We start from the raw sequence: 23,373 nt of genomic DNA on the forward strand, positions 1-23,373 counted from the left end.
GAGACTTTAGGCCTGTAATATCATTAAACACAGACCATCAACAGATCACAGCAGCCAAAAACAAGCAGTGGGCCTCTGATCTGCCTGCACAACAGTGGTGTAAGGAGATTATCTCTGTTTTTAAAACATTATAATTTACCCAGATTTTTAACATCATAACCAAAGGCAAATTTGGCCCAGCTTAGTCAGTGGCCACTAGGGCTTGCAGTACACACACAGCAATGCACAGATGTGCAATGAAGTTGAAAAACATGTTCTGACTTTTTACAAAGTGTGTACAATGAATATTAAACAATCCCCTGAAGTTCACACTGCCACTCCCCAGAATCACCATCACAATCTCTATTATACACTGCACTCTGTGGAATGTTAATGACTATTTAAACTAATTCAGAGTGGATGTATAAAGAATCAAGGCAGTGACAGGGATACAGCATATTACAAGTGCAAATTGTACTGCAGCATTATATATTCATTTTCCTTCTTCTTTATTTCATGAGGACTTTTTCTTTCCAAATTAGAAAGAAGGGCTATTTTTGATAGCCTTGGGGGACTGAAAATGAGGTTTCCACATCAAAATGGTTAAGATATACCCATAGGCCAATTTTGATTCAGGGAAAAGGAAAAGCTGCCATGTATTAGAATACCATGTCAAAGTCTGGGGAGATCAATTGAATCATAAAGGGAAGGGATAGGAAGCTTCATTAAAAGTATGGTATATGGAAATTCCATGTAAGCCACAATGTTTTGTAACGTCATATTTGTTTTCTAAATATATCTGCAGGATTTCAATGAATTACAGCACCAAAGTATCAGAAAGCTTTAGCTGGGCAATAGGAAGCAAAGTGATGTAAATATCCAATTGCTTACATAACTAGAAAGACTGAGTTCATGATGTACAATCTGCATTAGCATATATCACTTTTTCCTTCCATATTCTGAAAAATACCCCAGCTAATACATCAATCAGAAGTAGAGTCTGAGGACTTTTTTTTCTGGAGTTCACTACAGCTTCCATTTATAAACTCAAAAGTGCATTATTGTCCTCTCTAGTTGTCAGAGGATTTTTTCTGACAGGGTTTCTTGTGGCTTGAAAGAACCAGCATTCAGAGAGACTTTATTTTAAGCTGTGGCAAACTAGAGTTAATAGAATCTACTCCATCCTGGCTTTATGCCTCTATTCTCTCAGTGGGCGCCTTCCCCAAATCATTAGTCTAGTAAACCCCAATCTAAAATTAATTCATAATTGGACAAATATATCTTCTGATAAATGCTTCCTTGAGAAGGCAGTCACAACCTAAATTTCTTCTTTTGTCACAGCAGGCACCTGCACAAAACGGAACTGTGAATTCTTTACCAAATGTATTGACAAAAAAACATACACGCCTTGCACTACGGAGTATCCCGAAGAACCTATTTGATGTCAGAGTAAGTTCTGCTCTGTGTGAAGGAACAAAAGCAAGAACTTCTAAGACGTACTTTTCCAACACAAACACGAACACAAGATGTTAAACCTAGGGACACAGCTAGATTTTAGACACTCTAAAACAACTTCACACCCTGGTATTAGACATGGCTCTATGTTTTAATTTGAGATACATTATATACAGCACACTATATTTGTAGAGAGGAAGTTCTTGGCTAGAAATGTGTCCACATTTCTATACTGCGTTCTCATATTGACTTATCAGACCCATTCATTACTTTCTTTTTCATCCTTACATGCTCAAAGCATGTAGGTAAACTGACTGCAACAAGAACTGTGCTTTTTCCAGCACAGAGATTCTAAAACTGTTGCTACTTTGGCTTTTCAAAATGTCCATGAAATGGGAAAATGCTGAATGCATATGAAAAGGTTAGAAACAAAGTATTGGGGAAGGGAGGGAAAGGAGAGCAAACTAATCCAAATAATTTTAAAAAATCAGATTGTTACCTAGCTCTCATTGATGTTTACTCAATTTATAGCATCTGCTTCCCTAATTAAAATAATGGGGATTTTCGTTAATTTTTGAGCAGATGCATAACCTACTTTTTTATTACCCTGTACAAATAATTTTAAAGCCAGACAGCCAGACTCATTCTTTCAATCTGCAATTCTGGGAAAAAATTCTGAGCACAGAAAATAAACCAGGAAAGGCTTCTGTTGCCTGCACACAGTTCCTGCCAAATGTATTCCAGCAGGATTTTATTTTACCAGCAGGACTTCATTATACAAGCATTTTAGCAAAAAAATTATGCAGCTAAAGGGCAAGATAAAGACTGTAGGAGTGTGGTGGGGAGGGGTCAAGAAAACCTAAAGACTGAAAAATAAGAAAGAAAGAAAAGTAAGAATAAAGAAGCAGAAGGGCCAGTCTTTTACTGAAACCACATAACAAAAATAAGATTACACATCCATTCTGACTGAAATTTCAACACCTGAGCAGTGCTGGGCTGTGCTTTCCTGACACCATGTGGCTCGTCTGTAGAGGTGCATTCTCCTGGTCACCTGAACAGCTCTCAATGGGCTGTTCAAAGGAAGCTTGTATTAAAAGGTATTTTCAAATCCAGTGGTCCTCAGCCCACTTGCGGCTGTGTTACGTCCTAGGATGGTCTTTCATAAGAGAGCCACCTTATGCCACCTAAGTTTGATTTTCATTTCACTCCAGCCCTTTATATTTCAAATTAATTTTCTTTCATTTATACTCAATATTGTTTTCAATTCAGAAGTCAGATTAAGCATTTTAAAACATCCTAAGAGGAACCATATGCACATTCTGTGAAATGAAACACTTAAAATTATAAAAAACTAATTCACAGCAACAAAAAAGCCCCAACACAAGTTAAACCCAAGCCTGACATGTAACAGACTAGACCCCTCCCATAGTGCTATTACAGAAGCAAGCCAGAATACAAAATATATCAGCCAAGAAGAACTGCAAAACAAATTGCCAGCATGATCATCATTTTGAGACAATTTGTACCCCAAATTTAATGATTACTGAGACCCAGATGTCTTTAGACTCTCTCAGCTGTAAAAAAATCTGCTCTTATTAACTATGATCAGCATTCAGAAAAAAATCCACTTTCCTTTTAAATGTTTATGTCTAATTAACAATTAAAATGAGTACAATTATGTTTATTTCTGCTTCATGTAATGCAGCCATCATCACAGCTCCTACGCATTTTCAAATCTTTAGGTCATTCAATGAATGCGTCACAATGGACCCTGAACTCCTTGCATCTCCAGTGGACATTTAAATCAAGCATATTCAATTTCTCATTGTCCTGTTGACTTCTTTAATTTTTAACCTTTCTATTATAATTCTGTCAGCAGCAACATACACACAAAAAAGATTTTCCTAATAGGCAAGAATTGCAAATTGCAGCTTAAATTCATGTTTATTTCATCCATTAGCTTACTTTACAGTCAGGTGACTTCACCGAAGAACCTTTCTCAACTGCCCTGAGCTTTTTAACTACAGCATTTACATCTTGATCTTTTGCATCAAGATGTAAATGCAAAAAAATTTAAAATATTAAAGTCTCTTGAATGGATAATAGAAATCAAATAAGAGACTATGTAGAATCATGGAAAACATAGCAACTTCTGGTAGTGTATTTGTTTATGAAAAAGAAATTAACTGCAGCATTTGCACCACATAAAGCTGGCCTCTATCACCAGTTTCAGATATAAATAATTACAACAGCTTTACTCTAGTGATGATCAGCATTTCCTTAGTCTTCATATTAACCCACTGCTTTGCAAGACTCATCTTTGGTAATTGAAGGCACTTTCTTTCTTCAAAGAAAGTCAATGTCAAGAAAATATCATTATCATATATAATTTCTGAATAGACTCATTTCCAATTCCATCTATTTTAATTTTTGTCCTCTGTTTTCAACTGTTATGTCCAGTGGACACTCTTACCATCCTCAAGGAGGAGCCAATTTCAATGAGACATTTCTACTAACAAACAAGAAATGAAACTGATTTCTATTACAGTATTAAGTATTTCATAGATATCAAGTAACAAAAGACAACTACAGAATAAATAAAACAAAACACAATTTACTATTTAGATAGAACCTGAACCACCCTGAGATGTCTTTGGAATCCCCTCAGTAAAAGTTTGTCTTGCAGGGGCACAGCACGCTATGCTGAGAGACCTAGCCAGCTGGTTTTGGGCTTCAGGGAGGAATTCAACAGGGAGGAATTCAACAGGGAGGAATTCAACATCTGTGCTGTGTAGTCACAGCTGTTTCAAGCTGGCTCTGCAACCACTGTGCACCCCATGTCCCACACCAAAATTTCAGCCAACCACATGGTGCCTCTGTTCAGACATGTTTATAAAATGTGACAGCTGCCAGTAAAGGATGAACAGAGAAGACATATGAGGGGGATATTGTTGATGGCATGGGTGTGGATGTGTTCTTCAGAGGTTCTCCATATGCAGACAAGCTGCTCTGAAGGGACTGCAGCCCACAGTAGGATGCCCAGAAGGGACGTGGTCCACTAGTGACACACACTAGAGTAGGGTCACCCCTGAAGAGCTACAGACCATACATAATCACTACCAGTAGTGAGACATTTCCAAAGGGACTATGACTTGCAGAGAACATGTGCCAGGGCAGAGACTTTCCAAAGAAGTGGCTACCCATGCATAAACCATACTGGGGCAGAAGAAAGCAAGAGGAAAATATTGGCAGAAAGAAAACACTAGGTGTAAAACCCCAGCTCCAGCTTCCCAGATTGTGACTGTTTTGCTTATGAACGGTCACTGAATGGAACCCCACCAGTTCAAAATAATCTTAGAAGAGATCATTTCAGAGGTACATGAAAGGTGGATCCCCCACAGGCTCTTTCTCCACACTCAGAGATAATAGGTTTGCTTTAGGCCTAGATTAAGAGTTTCACAAATATTTGTTTCCACCAAGTGCTACTATATACTCTAATCTTCTGAAAGACTATTAAATCTGAAAGATTATTATGTGCAAGTCACAAATGCAACAAAATATATGTTGCATGACTTCTTCTTTTTAAGGTAATGAGTAACTGTCAAATAGTACCTGTTACTAAGTTAGATAGCAAAGATTAACACTAATGACTTCATAGGTAGTATCCTTATCTCTATGATGTAAAATTAAATAATATACCAGCATGGTGTCAGGCTGAATTATTGGCTTCACTGTCATTTAGAAGCAGTATTAAACCTATATCTGAAGTATTTATGGTCCTCAGAGAACTCCTCTGCACTGTGAACAAGGTTTTCCCTGGAGTTCTGACTAAATCACATTTTTGCAATTGCATTCTGTCAAACTAAATTTTCCACTACATTTTTGTTTAAATACTCTACACTCCTTTGCCTCTTGTTGTCAACTTCTGTGATGTAGTTGTGCACACTTTTAGAACCCCATATGTCAAGAAATGCTCGACAAGGTCATGCCACAGCTTCAATGAGAAAAGAGCTTTTATTTCGCTCAGAATTGAAAAGAGTGGTACAACTACATTTCCCCCTAGAAGTATAAGTCATGCACTGTTAATTTGAAGTGGGACAGGCTAGACATTGCAGCATTTACAGAAAGCATTAAGAAGTTATAGCCAGTGGTTACTTCAGTATTGTCAGTTTTACATAAAGGTTGTTTTTGATGCAGAATTTTTTCAAAGGTGATTCTGCAAAGGTCACACTGCTGATTCTTTCTAAGTGGAATTTGGATTTTTACATTCATGGTCATTATTTTCAAGCTTTTGTTTCTTACAGAAGCAGAACCAGCAACTTTCTAATGAAAACTTGTGATTCCTGGTTGACATGTTTCTGAAGTAGTCAAGAGAACTAGTAACAGAGATTTCTGCACTCATGACACACCATTTTTCCATCCTCTACATCTTCTACAAGCCTTCCAGTGCATGTACTGTGGCATGCTATACTTAAAAGCCAACCACTGTTCTGACCCCACAAGTGTCTCAAAAATGTGCAGAGGCAGATACTGCATCCTGGAAAATGGAATTTTCATACCCACAGCAGATAGTTCTTCCACTTCATGTGTGACACCTCTTTCTAAGAACTTGAGGAAGGCATGAAATCTTTCTTGGATTACATAAATCATTTAAATTTGTGTGGAAAACTGCAGACATAGTGTATCATCCTCTTTGTGTAAAGACTGGTCTAGCCACATTCAGCAAGCCAGCTGTTGACTCCCTGCTCTTAATGCTCTTTTTCTCTGGAACTGGAATCTAGTAAATAATTTGCTCTTGTCACCAGAAGATTGTCACTAGTTTCCTTCAATGAAAGCAGAATTCTTTGGTAAATTTAAAATTAGATAAAAATTCTTTTATCTAAGTGACATCAGAGATAATAACAAAGATACTTCAAGACATTTTATCACCTGAAGTTCCCAGACAAAGCTACAAACATGTCCCACTGAAGACTTCTCACAGCTTGTCTACAATATGAGTTACAGGTATTCTGAACATTCTCATGTATTTACATGTCTTTTCCTAGAGAATTATTCCTTATTCTGATTTAGTCTTATTATTTGAAAGTTATTTCAGATAAACAGAGTTCCAATAAGCACAACCACAAGTGGACTTATCCAGCAATAGCTACAGGAATTAAATTTGCATCTATTTTAGTCAGAATTAACTTTCAAGTGTGAATAATCCCCTTATTACATTTTCTGAAGCAGAGGCTGAATTACAATGACCTGTTTAGAATACAGCTACACAGATATACAAGCAAAAATAACTAAAAAGTATGATTTTCAATAGTATTTTATCAAAGATTTTATGCAAAAGTCACTGCCACAAGACACAGGCAGAGGACAGGCCACAGAATCAGCATTCCAAAGCAGATACACACCCATGTGAAAAATGTATAATGGGGAAAAAGAATACTCATACACATATTTTCAAGTGGACCATACCTCCTGAAGTCATTTTTGGAGTAAGAAAAATATTTCCATAGACTAAGACAATCAAAATTTATTTTACAAATTTGTTTAAATAAATAAATAAATTCATACAAACAATCCCTGCCTAGACTCGCCTGCTTTAGCAATTAGCAGTCCACTAAGCAGTAGAAAGGAATAAGAATTCTTCAATTCTGATTCATTCTTTTCTGTCATAAGGGCTTTCCATTTAATAAAAGCAACACAGCAATTACTACCCAGAAGGGGAGACACAAATTACATTAGCAAGAACAGATTCCTGCTGGTACAGCAATTCCAGACACAGTTGTGTTGATCCCATTCGGACTGTAAGCCAGATATTTTCTCTCTTCTGATATTTTCAAACAACAACTAGTACTTCTTTAAAGGATTTCCCTTCATAGAATTAATGATAGGAGCACAGAAACACATTTGTTTTGCAGATTGATTGCTATGACACCTAGCTAATATATTTGTATGATCAAACTGATACTGATATCACTAGGGTTGACATTGGAAACCATGGCAGGGCCGCAGCTTGAATGCTACAGTGCCTAATGAGAATTTTTAAACAGGGGCTGTTGATCATTTTCTGGAGAGAACACGAGTCAATTCAGTTTGAAAAAAACTTGACTCATGTACTATGCAGAAATGGCAGTAGCTGCATTTAACAAATGATTGATGCATAAACATCAGCATCAAGAAAACAAAGGTAAAATTGTTGTAAACATTTTATTGAGGAACAATGAGGGAAAAAAATAGAGCTTAGAGGGAATTTTCATTCCTTTCCCATTATTTTCTTCTTTTTTTTAAACAGATTTTGGTTTTATGCACTTTATTCTTCAGCTCTTACATGTGAAATCTTAGGTTGCAGACAGAAGGACACTGCACATTCTAACTTACAACATGAAAGATGATGATGTAATGAAACAACAGTACATAAATTTGAATTAATTTGAATGGCCTTTCACCAATATGCAAAGCAAGATACACTTGTTTTATATTTACAGACATTTAAGTAAAGAATTTGTGGTTTAGCTAGTATGTTAATATATGTTAATTTATGGTTGTCTCTAACTAAAGTATCTTCCATGTATCTATATTTTCGTTTTTGTTCTATCTTCACTTTAACTGTTAGCATTGTGCATAAATAAATGACTGTATTAGAAGCATATTAAAAGGATAATTGAAAATAGGAATTGAAAATAGGGAAAGAATAAATAACTTCATTAAGAAGGAAAAATCTGAAGTAGATTGACATCTTTGTTGAAGTAAGTAACATAATTATGGTGCAAACAACGGAAGGAAAACCAGCTTTCTTGTTTAAACACTGAAGATTCAGAAGGCCGTATTTTTGAGCCTTAAGCCAATGATCATCTCTCAAAGCACCAAATGCAGCATCCACACCATCATCCACATGAACTCCAGACCAAAAAGGCTTTCAGGACTAGGCCCTCCACCTCAGCTCCAGCATGAATTTTACCAGCTGTAGTAGAAGCTTTCATTGTTAACAAACCAAACACATTATTTCCACTGGAGAGGATTTTAAAGGCCCTCCTAGGAGAGCCAGCTGGAAAGCTGTAATGTCTAAAGGGTACTGATTAAGGGTTCACATGGGCATTAGACACTTTATCCTCGCACTCCTTTTCTTATTTAAATGATTTCTTAAGAAAGTACACACTAAATGAAAACTGTGCCTTACTTTATCAGTGTTTGGCACATACATCTTCTCAGCCAGTCAATATTAAGAGAGGCAACACTTTTTAGCCATTTTGAAAGGCAGAAGAGTGAACATGGGTCATGGATTTGTAGTCCTTGAGATACAGTCAGGCAAGCTTGTGAAAAAATCAAATCTACCTCTTTATAAGATCTGGCCTGGGTTTCTAATTGATCCCTCTAGCAAAAAGGCTCAAGACATATGTCTGATGCTAAAGTGATGCTACTCTTAATTATATACCAAGAAATAAATGAGATCTGTTTCAAATGTGTGCTATAATTAGCACAAGACATTAGCATCCTGCAAAAATTTTATACTTTCCATTGGTCTTAAGAAAATTCCTAGCTAAATATCAGTGTTGTCATAAACAAAAGAGCCATTTGAACTGAACCTACTGCTAAGTATGCATCTAACTCTCTATGAACATAGAAAATAGAAATAGTAGCTGGGAAATACAACCTTCTCACAACATGCTTTTCCATATAAGCAAAAAATGAACTGGGGGGGTTGGGGGGAGAAGGGGAGAAGTTAAAAAAGAATAGTATCTAAAGTTTTCAATAAGTTTCTCTTTACCTTGCAAGATACCAGTCTTGAGTAAGACTTAATTCTCTCTTGACGCTCCATGAAATCACCTCTGCTTTTTTGCACATTCTTTATTTTTTAATCCTCTTATCTAGTTTACACTAATGATAATTAGCTCACTTTCTAAGAGCCTTATTGCTAACAAGATACAAGACAATTCTGTTTGGCCTTTCTGGATTGTAGCATATCTTTTATTCACTTTTTGACCATGTGTCATCTATTTCAATAGTATTTTGCTACCTCTTAGTTATTTTAAAAAATATTCAAACCAGTGGCACTTAAATAAACAGCATCTTCACACATAATTTACTGTGCTTGACACATAGATGGTCATCTCTGTTTCTCATTTGCAGCACAAAGAGTAGATAGCTGCAAAGCAGAAATAGATCCAATTCAGAGAGTTCTTAGGAAATGCATTAAAAGTTCTCTTTGTGCCTTGAGGCTATATTAAATAAAATGTGCATGTTTCCCTAAATACCGTTATTTTGTTGTGTAGTAAAGTTTGCGCTACTGCTTTCTCAATAGGGTTTGCTTTACAAAACTAACTATATCAGATTTAACAGGAAAAATATTTTCTCTCCATATGTCATTATAATCCCTGAATTATTTGAGTAGATTTTAAATTACATTTCTATTATCCGTGTTCTGAAACAACAGTTAGTAAATATGAAATACACACTGATACTCTGATACTACAGCCAGACTTACGAGGTCCTTTAGACTGGTAAATAATCTTGAACTTCTAAATGGAGCCAAGAAGCAAAACTTAGACAAGATTTGAAACGGTAGTAACTACCCCTTCAGGAAAAAAAACCAAACAGCCAATCTCCCCTCAATAAACAAAACCACAGAAGTACAAACCAAACCAAACAAAAAACCACACACACAAAAACAACAAACAAACAAACAAAAAAACCTAAAAAGCAACGACCAAAAAAAAAAAAAAAAAAAGAAAAAAAAAGGGTAGGGGGGAAAAACCCAACCACAGAATGCAAAACAGGAAGCAAAACTAATGAGAAATAACATCAGGATGAGAACACAGAGCAGGTAGTGAAAATGGAGATGAACCCACCTCTTGCAAAATTACTTTCAAGGTGCAAATTACTGTCCTTGCTGGACAGTAAATGGAAAAAAAGTTTTTAAAATGCCTCTCAGTTGCCCCTCTCTGGGTCAGGAAAAGAGTATTGTCCTTGCTGGTTGGAAGAATCTCTCCATAATGCTATTTGATCATACCTCCAGGATATTGTGACAGTAAGGGAACAATGAAAGGCAGATGTAAAGGAAAAAGCCTCTTATCATAGAATCATAAAATAGTTTGAGTTGGAAGGGACTTTAAAGGTCCTTGCAAGAGGTGGGTTCATCTCCATTTTCACTACCTGCTCTGTGTTCTCATCCTGATGTTATTTCTCATTAGTTTTGCTTCCCAGTTCTGCCCCCTGCCATGGGTAGGGAACTTTCCTCTGCACAAGGCTGCTCCAAGCTCCATTCAGCTTGGCTTTTAATACTATCAGGGACAAGGAGTCCACAACTTCTCTGGGGTACTTCTCTCATCATCCTTGTAAAGAAGAATCTGTCTTATCTACAGGACAGTACACATTTTTCCTCCTTTGTAATTACAACAACAGTTTAAAAGCAACTGATTCTTAGCTGGTGTTTAGCATGATGTTTTTCCCTGGAATTGTAAACACTAATTTATTTTTGCTGATAAGTAATAACCTTGTTATCTCTAGCTAAACAATATTAGATTAACAGGAACAAATATCCTTGTGTTAAATAAACAGTACATCATGTAGTAAATTGATAATAACGCGTTGCTTTACAAATAAACACCAAATACTTTAGGCAGTGCATTTGTGGTATTGATACAGGCCACACCTCTCTTGTCAAATATTTTGTGCAGCTGCAGTATACAAAGGAATTAAGGTTGCATAATTACAGCTGGTATTTTGTTTCACTAGTCAATACAGAACAAATAAATTAACCACCATCTTTGTGTAATTACTATTTTCCCTCTTGAAATGGTAGGAATTTGAATTTCTTATCCACAGCACAAAGTAACCCAACCCTTGATTAATTAAATAGTAGCTAAGTTTCTCTCTACAACTGTAAATTGCACTTCAAAGAAGAGAGTGACTTGCATCCTGAATCAAAATTAATAATGTAAATGCACTGATTGATTCTCCTTAGGACAATGAAAAATACATCACTTTGACAAATGTGGTTTTTTAAGTTATCTACATTTCTATAATTGTGAGCTATAAAGAAAAGAGGGAAAGGAAAGAAAAGGAAATTTCCCTATTCACAGCACACATGGAAGAATCATATAGTTTTAGTAGGCTGCACATTTAGACAGTTAGTACTGTCCAGCAGATATGGATTCTTTCTTCCCAACTAAGTAAAACTTACATCTACACTTTTGTTAAGCATGTATTAATGAAAGGCATTAAGTTTCAGCTTTCAAAACGTGACTGCTAATTTTGAGTGTTTCCTCTTTCAGAGAACATGTTCGAGTACAACTGCCTTTGCTTCTGTTCTTTCTCAGTAAAAGTGGGGGTGACAACAATTTGTATTTGTATTCTCACAACGCTTAAGATTCTCTACCAAAAGTTAGAAATATGCTGCTTGAGGGGTTTTAGAGAATGCTTTGGCAAATACCCTCAGAAGAAAGTTGCTGTTCCTCACTTGTATACTGCTGAAAACAGTTGTTAAGAATGTGCTTCTTCAGCTAGTTTAAGGAGGCCAAATTACATAAAGCAAAGTCTGCAGGCAGTCTTCATTGGCCTAGTAGGAATGATTACCACCTCTCCCAGACAGGCGGAGTGCCTCTCTTGGGCTGCTAAGGAGATTTCATATCAAGTCAAGAAAGAACAAGCCCTCTGGATGCACAAGGTCAGCTGTGTACAGACTGAGCCGGGGCAGTGTCCTCTGAGCTTGTGACACCACAATGCCCAATTCTTTTCATCAGCAGCCTCATCCCAACGTGTGCTCCCTCTCAGAGGCTGCAGCAGGAGATCCCCTACAGTGATGTGACTGCCTCCTTTGACTTCCAGCTGCAGTGGCAAAGGCCCTGGTTTAAGTTCTACTGATCATCGAGTCCTGAGCTGTGCCCCTAAGTCCTGCCCAATGCTTCCCGGTTTTACTGCAGGCATAGCACAACAAGATCACCTATCCACTTCAGCTTCAAGATGAAGACCAAAGCTTGCCAAAAGCTGTCAGTTCTCTGCCTTGCTATGTCCTGCAGTAGTCTAGGGTAGGCAGCACATCCCCATCAGTACTGCTGAGGGAGCTGCAGGGCTGCTGCACACAGCGCACAGTTTGGTTTATGAACTGCCAGTGGAAGAAATGTGTTGGACAGCATACTGATAACTAAACAAGGAAGCCTGACAAAAACAACTGCCCAAATTCTTCCAGAATCATAGAATCACTTATGTTGGAAAAGATGTTAAAAATCATTGGGTCCCATTGCATCAAGAAGAATTTTAAGTTTCACGATTTCCTGAAGTTCCTTACTAATCTTTACTAATTTGAATTCATCGTCTTTTAAATCAAAGTCCTTGTGAGGACATATTGAAATGCAAGACTTAACCTGTTCTATGTGCTCAGTCCTGGTAATATAAAAGCAGTGCCTTAACCCAAAGCACAGGGGATGTAAGTTTGAATCACTCTAACATACAGACCCTAGGACAGTCTGACAAGAGAAATTTTGGAATTAATATAATCAGAGAGTTTCACAAAGCAGTATAAATTGTAGAGATGCCCCCAATCCTAGTCTCTCTGATATTTCTCTTTCCTCTACCACTACGAAAAGTAGTCTCATTCTCATAAGCTTTCAGCTGACACAACAATCTAAAATACTACAATACTCTTCAACGACCTAGTGTTTTTCTTATTATAAGAACTGTTCACTCGTTTCTTCGTGCATTCGAACATCTGCTATCCAGCTGTCAACAGAGTGTGAAGCTCTGCTGTTGCATGAACAGGGACACCGTGTTTGGCGCGGCTTTTTCTGATTCAGCAGTTCCATAGCTCCTCGAGAACAGTTTTCCATCTCGCTTACGGCCCTCTGCAGGGCTGCGGCCTCCCGCAAAAAGAATGCCGACCTCGAGGGCCGTACGGCCATGTCACTGCTCCTGCTTGCACACCATTCCTGGGAAGCTCCGGGTGACTCTCCTGTGTTTCCCGGGCACAAACTTCACCCCTTCTCTGGCTGACGGACGCGCAGCGCTCGCTCTCTCCATCCGAATCCCCTGGCTCCTCCTGGGCCACGGCGCGGCGGCCCGAGGTGGCTCCCACGGCCGGGAACGAGCCGCTCCGCTCCATCCCGTCGCTTCCTCGCCGTCGCACAACGCCCCGCGCCTTTCCGCTCCAGCTCCGCCTTTCCTTTCCGCGCTCCCATGGCCGGGCCGGCGGCGGCCCCGGTCACGCAGCAGGTCGGGCGGGCGCGGGGCTGCGGGCGGCGGCCGGAGCAGGAGCAGCTGCGGGAGGCCGCCCTCTGCCTGGTGCTGGACGCGGACGGCAGGAGTGTCCCCTTCCAGGCCCTGTACGCGGAGCGGAAAGCGATCGTGCTGTTCGTGCGGGTGAGGAGGGGCCGTCCGGGGCCCGGCCCGGCCGCCGGGGCGCTGTGGGAGGGCGGCGGCGCGGGGGCTGAGCACGGGCTGAGCTGGAGCGCTGGGGAAGAAACACAAAGGAGAGCCGTGCTGCTCCTGAGACCCCTGTGCTTTGGTGAAGTGAAACTATTTACCAGAAAGGAAATACTTCTTCAGCCGGGTGTTTAGGGAGACAAGTATCGTGTTCCTTGATTTCCCAGCTGTCGAGCCAGCTATCACATTCCTAAAATATCTAGGGATAAAAATATTTCCAAGGCTGCAGGCCCAGTGTCCTTGTTCAGGCTTGGGTTAAACGAGTATCCTAATCCCAATTTGGAGGCTGGAATCTTTCCCATTCCTTGTTCCCAATCACCTCCAAAGTGGTGTGTGTCCAAAGTCTGCTGCTTCGTATCTATGCAATTGTATCTGTTTCTGACACATTCAATTGGGTACGTTGCAGAACTTTTTGTGTTACACCTGTAAGGAGTATGTAGAAGATCTGGCAAAAGTCCCCAAGGCATTTTTACAAGTAAGTACTCTGCTCTTAATGTGTTTGTGGCCACAATCAAGCAGATCTGTTATGTCCAGCTATACACTTACATAAAGCTTCAAGGAATAATAAAAAAAAGGCTCAGAAGAAGTGCTTTCATTGTTTGCTATAATAGCAATAATGAATCTTCCTAGGAGACACAGGAAAGGATTTATGGCACTACACGCTCTATTGGAACAGCATTATTTCTCCCTGCCCTGTTAGCTTAGTGCTCTTTTTACTGTTGTGCTCAGAACAGTTAGACAACATCTGACAGGCATTTCTTTCAGTATTAGGAGTGCCCTGGACAGTTGTCTTCTGACTGCTAACTACTGCTCTTTCCATTATGCTAGTAGAGCCGACTGATGTGCACGGAACAAGATCAGAAAATTGATCTGGATTAAAAATAGTATCTCTTTCTATGGTGATTTGTAAGCTGCATTAGTAGTGTGTCTTGCTGTCCAGGGCAGCTGCACAAACAGGAATGACAGTGACAGAAAAGAGAAGTAGAGTGGGCAGGGGTTGCTATCGACATGTGTTTTTTGGGTGGTAGGAGACGCCAGAGAAGACAATGACCTCCTGCTAAATCTGGAAGGTCAGACTGTCTCTTCTAGACTGCTGATTGAAATTCTGCCGTAATTTATTCCCAACAGCAGCACAGACAGAGACTCAGGTCATTGCTGATGACAAGTCACATCTAAGTTCATCTGAGATGGACTAGGAATTTGAGGGGAAAAAGGGGCAATTTCTTTGTCAGCTTCCCTTCTCAGAACAGATATTTCTAAACTGTTTGATCAGTGTTACTCAAAAGGACATTTTCTTAATTTGTCTCCTCAAATAAATATATATAGAGAGTCAAAAATGTCCACTCTTTTCTTAGTGCAAGTGTTCTGGTTTTAGGAGGGCTTCTTTTCATAACAAGCAAAATTATTTTATATGGGAAATTATTCCATATGGGAAAGGCAAATATATAATAAAACAACCTTATATTTATGAACTGCTTTTAGTGATATTTAAATGAACTTCAGTTTTGGGCTCTGTTTTACAGACTCAGGCCTAAGGCTGCACCTGCAAAAAACAGCAGTGCATATAAATGCAAGTTGTATCTACTGATGGGTCCATATATGTAAATACTAGATGTTTGGCGATCATCATTTGTGTGCTTCTTCTTTAGATGTAGGTGCAACTGAGTGGAAATTTTGAGTTTCCAAAATCATATCATGTTGCAATTAATTGAAAAGACAATCCTACAAATGCTACAGGAAACTTAAAGTTTACCCAACTGTAATTTAAAAGTTATCTTTAAAAATAATGGTTCACTTAAAAAATTAATGTAGCTACTAACTGTGGGTGATACACAAAAGTACAGTCTCCAAACATTGAAGTTATGTTAATGTCAAATAATTTTAAGTCAGTGCACTGCGATCACTAACTCGGCACACCAGATTCTGTTAATGTTTTGAAGTCTTGTAGGAGCACCCAGTTCCTCTTTACAGCTTCAATACCCATGCTCTGTTCTAGGAATCAAATGTGAGGCTTATAGTTATTGGACAGTCATCATATCATCACATCAAGGTAAATAAAGTAGTCATTAAATACAATGTATCCTCTATTATGTCTTAATGGTCTGTATTGAGGGATTTGGTTTGCATGAAAAGGTGGTCTTTTGCAAAAATAAAAAAGGAGAGTATTCATAAGACAATTCTAACAGTAATACATGACTAAAGCAAATAATTAAAACTTGCAGTTTAAAAACCACCAGGGGTTGCTAAGGAAACATATTTTCTTGATTTCACTGGAAGCTTTGTTTTAATAGAAGCTTTGAGGCTAAAAATTTTCCACTTTAACATAACTAACAAATACATAGTTTTCAAATAAGAGGGGGGAGCATGGAGCTGGCAGGATGTCAGTATTTTTGCTGTTGTCAGTAGACCCTAACTAGTTACTGCATTAACCTTACAAATATTACTTTATTTTTCTGTGTCACTCTGTGTCTATGCCTATATTTTGCAGCCCTTTTGCAGTTTAACTGGGTATACACATGAAATGTATGTAGATCCACAAAGGGAAATTTATAAAATACTTGGGATGAAAAGAGGTGAAGGTAATAAAGCATCAGGTAAGAATAATTTTCTCACCTTATTTAGACTTTCACAAACAAAACAAAATAAAAATGCTTTCATAAAATAGTATGATCACAATGTAAAGAGAAACTGAGTTACCCCCAGACTGTCTCTCATAGGCTATATTTTCTGAAAATGCTGGTAATCAGGGATATATAAAGTATTCATATCAGCTGTTAATTGTTGTTGCTCTTATATACCTTCATATTTCTAGATAACAAGTGTTTTGTGATTTTGTTTAGTTCGGAGCCCTCATGTGAAATCAAACACTTTTCTGGGAAGCATTAGGAGTATATGGAGAGCAATGACTAGCCCAGCTTTTGATTTTCAAGGAGACCCTGCTCAGCAGGGAGGAGCTTTGATTATAGGCCCAGGTGAGCTGCTTTGTTTTGTGTGAAAGTTACCACTGTCTCCTTCAGCTGTTTGCTGCCATTTCGCCTTCTGTCCCTGTGGGTCCCAAGGAGACAGTCTGGTGTTGAACTGTGTGATTTCTGTCCCATGGAGAAATCTGCAGTGTCATTGTGTAGTCCCATCTCCCACAGAGGTGGTATAAACCTGATCAGAGCCCTGAAAAAATTGATTGGATTGCCGAAGGAACAACTGCCTCAACATTTGGAGGGTTTTCTTGATACTGTGGTATTTACCTACATGTTGCTTTCACATTTAATAAAATTTAATTTAACCACATTTAATGTGGTTTTATTAGAGGGATAGAGCATGAAGGGGGAATTGCAACATGACAGTCATCACATTATTAGGAAACATCCTGCTACAGCAGATTTAAACTAGTTAAGTGCCTCAATGTTCCTTGCTCCTTTAATATAATTAAAAAACATTTTGCCATTGTTTAAAATACAGAATATTGTGCAGTCTACAGAACTAGTACACATTTGTATGATAACTGGTAGGTAGTCAGAATGCTGCTTCAATTCACTTACATCTTTGAATAAATAAATACGTTATTCAATAATTTATATGTTATTCTCATTCCAGGCAATGAAGTTCATTTTTTGCACCTTGATAAAAACAGGCTGGATCATGTTCCCATTAATACAGTCTTGCAGCTGGCAGGAGTTAAAACAGTGAATTTCTCAAACAAACCCCAGATTATTGACATATGACACTGACTTAATATATATTTTTCTTTCAATTTGTGCTCTACAAGAATAGTTCTCCAGTGAATTACAACAGCATTGGTTCTGTTGCTTCTTTCTGGGACATCTGAAACCTTATGTAGAAAATCAGACCATAGAATAAACTACCTGACACTAGAGATGGATACAAAAGTGCTATTTCTGTTGAGTACAAGATAATGAAAACTAAGACACAGCTGAGACTGACTGCAAAAAATCCTGGAGCTTATTATTGTCACATCAGATGAACTTGCTAATGTTTTTTTAAACATCATTGTTCAAGGGGCACTAAAGTAAGAAATCAGATTTTGCTCAGGAAGACTTTGGGGTTCTTGCCTTCAGCAGATCAACAATGGCTTTCAATGCAAGACTTTTCAGCACTGTTTTAAAGCTTCCAGCACTATATGACAATTTTGTATTGAAATACACTTTGAAAAGTCACAATTTTGAACACCTGGACTTCATTTATATCTGGCAGTGGCAGAAGTTATGAAACACACTTCACAAATTCAAATAAATATTTTAAATACATCATCCTGTATTGTCTGCAATTCTTTTGTGTGATACAAAAATATGGGCATGTAAGACCAGAGAGAGGTGTGTCTTAAATTTGCATCGTATCAGATTATCAGTTTTGGAGTAAGTCAAATTATTTGTGTTCCTATGAAAATTTGCAGCAGAATTCTTCCTTTGTATGTACATATTTTCTCTCAGAGCAAGAGGTCTCAGAATAAACTGTTCTTAGTTATTTCTTAGACAACTGAAGTAAGCATAACAGCATTCTTTCTGGCTTGCAGTTCTGGTGTATTTCATATTGTTCATTTATCTACAGATGTTTATATTCAACATCTGTTGGTTTCATTAAAGTAGACATGCCTTCTTTCATCTAGGATACACTTCTTTTTAGCATTTTGGAAAAAAAATGGTCCAAGATTTATGGAGGAGCGTATCTTTCTCTGCAGCCTTTGATCTTAGACCGTCACTGTAAAATGCTACTATACTTACATGTCTCAACTGCAAATTTTCTCCCCTTTTAAGCTTTAATGCACTTGTGAAATGGCATTTTGTGAAGACGTTTATTCCTGGATCCATTAAGGTCACTGGCAAGCCCAGAGCAAGGTCTGGAAAGCTTTACACCATTAAGAACATGTGAAATTAAGTGCACTGTTCCTTGATGAAAAATAAAAGGCTTGCTTAAGAAATATAACAATACTGAACAAGGCAATTCTATTAAAGATATGCCTCAGCAACTTATTCATTACAACTCTATTTTGATATTATGTGTTTAGAAGGAGGATTTTATTAATGGAAAAACACAGTTGTCAGTTCCCTGGTTTGACTAAACAGCACTCGGCTCAGGGCTAAAGGTAGTCACGTGCAGACTCTGAACCCCTGTGATTTCGGGGCTGGCCAGAGGCTTCCCAGAGACTCAGCATAACAGACTGGGACAGGCAGCTCAGGCTCACAGGGGAGTGAAGTCTGCGTTTCATGAACCACTGTTCCTACAGTCTCGAATAAGGAGCTGCCTCCTCCCTCCAGCACTCCCCCAGCTCAACAATATTTTTTAGCATGCTAGGAACTCTGGAATGCTTCTGCTGCTCTGCCTTATGTTACTTAAACAGCCAAAAGCAGGCTGGAAAATTGGTCATATGTTTGTAAAACAAAGAAAAATTCTTTTCAAAGACAATAAACAAAGAAAAATTATTTTCAAAGACAATGAATGATAAATACTCAGTTTATTTGTAGTGCTTCCACTCTACTTCATTCAGCTGATAATCACAGCTAAGGACTAAGGATTCTCATTCCACCTTTATTTTGCAGTTGTTCTTGGTGCTTTTGATTTTAAAGGAAATGTTCTGGCTGCCTTCCTGCTTCTTTTGCTTTTAGTAGAATTAAAAGAATATACAATGGTAATAGTTCTGTTGGTCCTAATAAGCACATTAAAAAAAATTAAGTACAGCTAAAAGAAGTATGGACTATTAAAATGTATTGAAAGTAATTAAACTGTAGTTTTACAACTCTTTAGGTTGAAGTCATCTACCCTCACTATTTCAATACTGACAGGAACCATACCACAACCTCTGTGTTATCCCAGCAAAATCACTTCTTCAGAAAGACTCACAAAGTGCAGACCAACAAAAGGAGAGAGGAAGAAAGAGGAGGATTCAGGAGAAGAGCTGAGGTGTCCTAATCAGGCCCTGCCTTTTGCATCTGGCCACAGCTTGTGAGAGTTTGCTTGACCCCTACGAGACAATGACTCCCACATTCATAATTAATTGGAACAACGATGGCCACAGCCAGCCTTGGAAGAATGTTTCTGAAGTGTCAGAAGAATTTTAGGTCTCTGGTGTTATTTAGAAAGGATAGTTTTTAAAAAGTCACGCAGTGAATAGTGGCAACTAGTGTGTTTCCAGCAGGTTTTCCTGCATAAATACACGCGCTCGGCAGATGGTAGAATACTTCCTCAGGGGCTCTCATCGTGCCCATTAGACGGAGGTGGGGAGGGAGTGCTTCTCAGAAGCTGTTTTACCTGCTAGCTTGGTTTAGTGCCATGGCCATTTAAAGTAACTGTGTATTTTAAAGTATCACTGTATCTAAGAGGCAGATTCAAACGCAGTTGTTTAAACTTTCCGGAGAAGTCCACTTAACGCTCAGACCAGAAGCCTGCATGCGCGGCACTGTTTTGAGTCGGCTTTACGAAGTACCAAGTCCTGGGGCTCCTCTTTTGGTACGTGTCGGGAGGGGCACCTGGAGGGCTGCGAGGCGCCAGGGGAAGGCAGGGGAAGGCAGGGGAAGGCAGGGGAAGGCAGGGGAAGGCAGGGGAAGGCAGCGGTCTGGAGACCTGCCTGAGGATCGCGGGTGAGGGGGGTGTGCCGGGGGGCGGGTTTGTCCGGGTGTCCCGGCGCGGTGTCCCGTGCCGCCGGCTCCGGGTGGGCAGGAAAACTTCCAGTGGCGCGATTCCCGGCGGGACCCCGGGGCGCTGGGCAGCCGCTGCTGTCCGGGCGGTGGGCCGGTCCGTCCCCGAGCCCGGAGCGCTGGCGTGTCGCTCAGCCGAGTGTTGTTGGGAGCTGCGCCGCTCGTCCGGCGGGATAACTCATCCTGCCGATGTCCCGGTAGCCCGAGCCGTACCCATTGCCTCTTGCTGGCATCTTCTGCCTGCCGGAGAAGTGAACGGGAAACAACGTTAAACACGTTTCTGTCCGTTCAACACCTTGTGGGGTGGCAAAAAGTAGCGTGTTTCTCCATGTATCGGGGAAAATGTATACACACACACGCGCACGCCCAAATATGTCTATGTCTAACCTGTCCGTGTCTATACAGATAGATACATGTACAGATAGATGTAGGTATTTGTTTCTCCTGATGCCGTAATATCGGGCTTGCTGGCTAATGAGTAAAATAATGGTCGCACTTCCCCTTGACATGCAAGTGCCAACAGCTTGTGCAGGCAGGATTGCTCAGTGTCGTCCCTCCTTTTCGTGACTCCAGGCTCCGAGCCGCGCTTTGTTTTGGCACATGAGTCTGCCTCTTTTAAGAAGCCTGTAGGATCACAGCCAGAAGATTCTGTGTATAGGTTTGAGCTTTCGCCAGCTGAAAGATGGGCTTGAGTTTAGTTTGCCTAAAGGCAAAAGCAACAAGAATTGCTTTTTAAGTCATATGTCATGATCTCACAATTTTAGTGTATTTACAACTTCTCATAAAAAGAAAGAAATATACCTCCCGGCACGTCTCTGTGAAGGGTGTGGAAAATATCTGTGGACAGAGCAAGCAAAAATATACAGAGCAAACATACAGAAAAGGCACCAATGTGCCTTTTATTTCTGTGCCAAAAGCATGGTTCCTTATATTAACTCGTGTGTCTCCTACATAACAGTATGTTTAGAAAACCCTAAGATTTTGTTTTGAAAATTTGGCATAGCAACGTAGAAGGAATGTAAACTGCCAAAGCTTACCAGATTCTTCTTTTTAAAAAGCTTTAATACTGTCAGGGAGTAAAATCCTAAATATTCCAGCCAAAAATTCAGCATTTGAGGCCTAATCTCCACTGAGAAACATAATGGTGTACTTATCTACAGAACTCTAAAGTTCCAACAACTCCACATGTGTTTTGTTTCTATAGCAGCAACTGTTCATATAGGACATGATGATAGTATGGTTTCTAAGGTCAGTTGTGGAATCCCCTCGTGTAACAGATAATGACTTTTTAGTATCAAAGTGATTTTCCTACCAGTATTACCATGCAGCCTTCTCTCCAGCAAACAGGTCTAACCATTCTCATGGAGCAGTTGCTTTGACCTGGTAACATGTGTCTGGCATCAACAAGCCCATTAAATTACTGTATTTTCTCCTTCAGGAAAGTGTTCACCCATTTAAATTCAGTACACCACCTAGGCTTTGACCTGTGGTTTTTTCAATGGGATTTCACCATGTGCAGCAGTACCACCAAGTATAGTAAATTTGATTAAAGTGCACTTTAATTTACTTTACTTTGATTAAAGTAAATTTGATTATTATATTTAACAATACTTCATTTTGTCTTGATCTTGCTGTGTGCAGTGGCTGCTGTTTACTGTCCAGTTTTTAGTTCTGATTTGAATTATAGTCTAATGTTTAGTTTGCTGCTTGTTTTTTTTAAAAGAGAAATCTTAAAAGAATAAGCTAACAGGCTTACCTTTTTGTTCAGCTGTTTTACAGTTCTGTCAAGGTTTTAAATGTCAGTTCTGCCTTCTCAGTTTTAAGAAGTTAATTAATAGTTGTGTACTGGAGACAAAGCATAATGTCTTATTCTTAAAAATGGACATACTGGTAAATATTTGAACCATTGTGAAGGCTGAGATGTCTGTGTTAGCTTATCTGCTCACAGAAACAGTGCCAAACTTATTAAGAACATTGCTGGCTATCCTTATTTTCATCTTTGCAAAAGACAGAAGCAGAACATAAACAGAAATTGCTATAAAGGTTTATAGATGTTTTGTTGTGTGATGTTACATTCACAGATAGCAAAGTTTCAAATCCATTCTAGGATTTTTTTACCCACAATACTTACAGTAATCATTGCATTTCTTTATTTTGCAATTAATTGTATGCATCAGCCATATGTCAGAATAACTATTAATTAGAACTGTCTAAATATTCTTGGTTACTAGTAAGACTAGTTCAGGAAAGCTGTCCTTTTAAAAAGTTGTTCATTTTAGTCTGTCAAGCTGAATGTAAGCTTTATCATTTTGTCTTTGTCAACTAGTGCATGAGGCTTGCTGGTATGAATCCAATTTGCTGGAACTGAATGCATTTTGTCTGTTTATTAGAAGCATATTCCCATATCCTTCTGATCTCTGAGAGAAGTAATTTATATGATCTAAATAAAATGTAACAATGCTCTGTGAGATGCTTGGAAGCTGTTTATTTCCTTTCCTCAGCTGCTTTTCTTTCTCATTGCTCTTATTTTATAAAAAACATTTTAAAGAAGAGGTGGATTACAGTGCATAAACTTCAGGCAAAAGGTGTGGGTTTCTCTCTCACCTATTTTGTATAGTAAATTCTAAACTGAAATAACTACAATAGCTATACATGGAATTAAATTTTAAGTGACATAGTGTCATGGCTAATTTCTCAATGTTTGTTTTTCCTGTTGAATGTATATCCAGTTTGTTTAAAGAATTGAACACCTTTAAGGATGCTCTAAGCTACAGTGTACATACCTATTTTGTTTTTCTTCATTGAGAATCATTTTGCTTGTATAGTCAGTTGGAGTTGATAATTAATTAATTTTAATGTATCCATTGATATGTGCATTGTTGTT

The 23,373-nt window shown here is 38.7% G+C and overlaps 2 protein-coding genes across 2 annotated transcripts in view; both read left to right on the forward strand.

Annotated features, from left to right (window-relative positions):
* Window positions 1-13,305: 13,305 nt before the first annotated feature.
* PRXL2C (peroxiredoxin like 2C) lies at window positions 13,306-18,107 on the forward strand. The gene is given in 8 exon segments (XM_039729756.1): window positions 13,306-13,423; window positions 13,426-13,528; window positions 13,530-13,779; window positions 14,249-14,317; window positions 15,839-15,892; window positions 16,331-16,436; window positions 16,683-16,814; window positions 17,434-18,107. Coding segments are annotated over 8 exon segments (945 nt in total). The 5' UTR covers window positions 13,306-13,320; the 3' UTR covers window positions 17,562-18,107.
* Window positions 18,108-20,241: 2,134 nt separating this feature from the next.
* The window catches only part of CDC14B (cell division cycle 14B), a 42,831-nt gene continuing 39,699 nt past the window's right edge, over window positions 20,242-23,373 (forward strand). The window contains exons 1-2 of the mRNA XM_039729998.1: window positions 20,242-20,301; window positions 20,390-20,432. Of these exons, the coding sequence (XP_039585932.1) occupies window positions 20,242-20,301; window positions 20,390-20,432 (103 nt within the window). The remainder of the gene's footprint in view (window positions 20,302-20,389; window positions 20,433-23,373) is intronic.

Source organism: Passer montanus, unplaced genomic scaffold (assembly GCF_014805655.1).
Source record: "Passer montanus isolate IOZ18808 unplaced genomic scaffold, ASM1480565v1 scaffold7, whole genome shotgun sequence".
In the NCBI taxonomy this organism is placed as follows: Eukaryota; Metazoa; Chordata; class Aves; order Passeriformes; family Passeridae; genus Passer; species Passer montanus.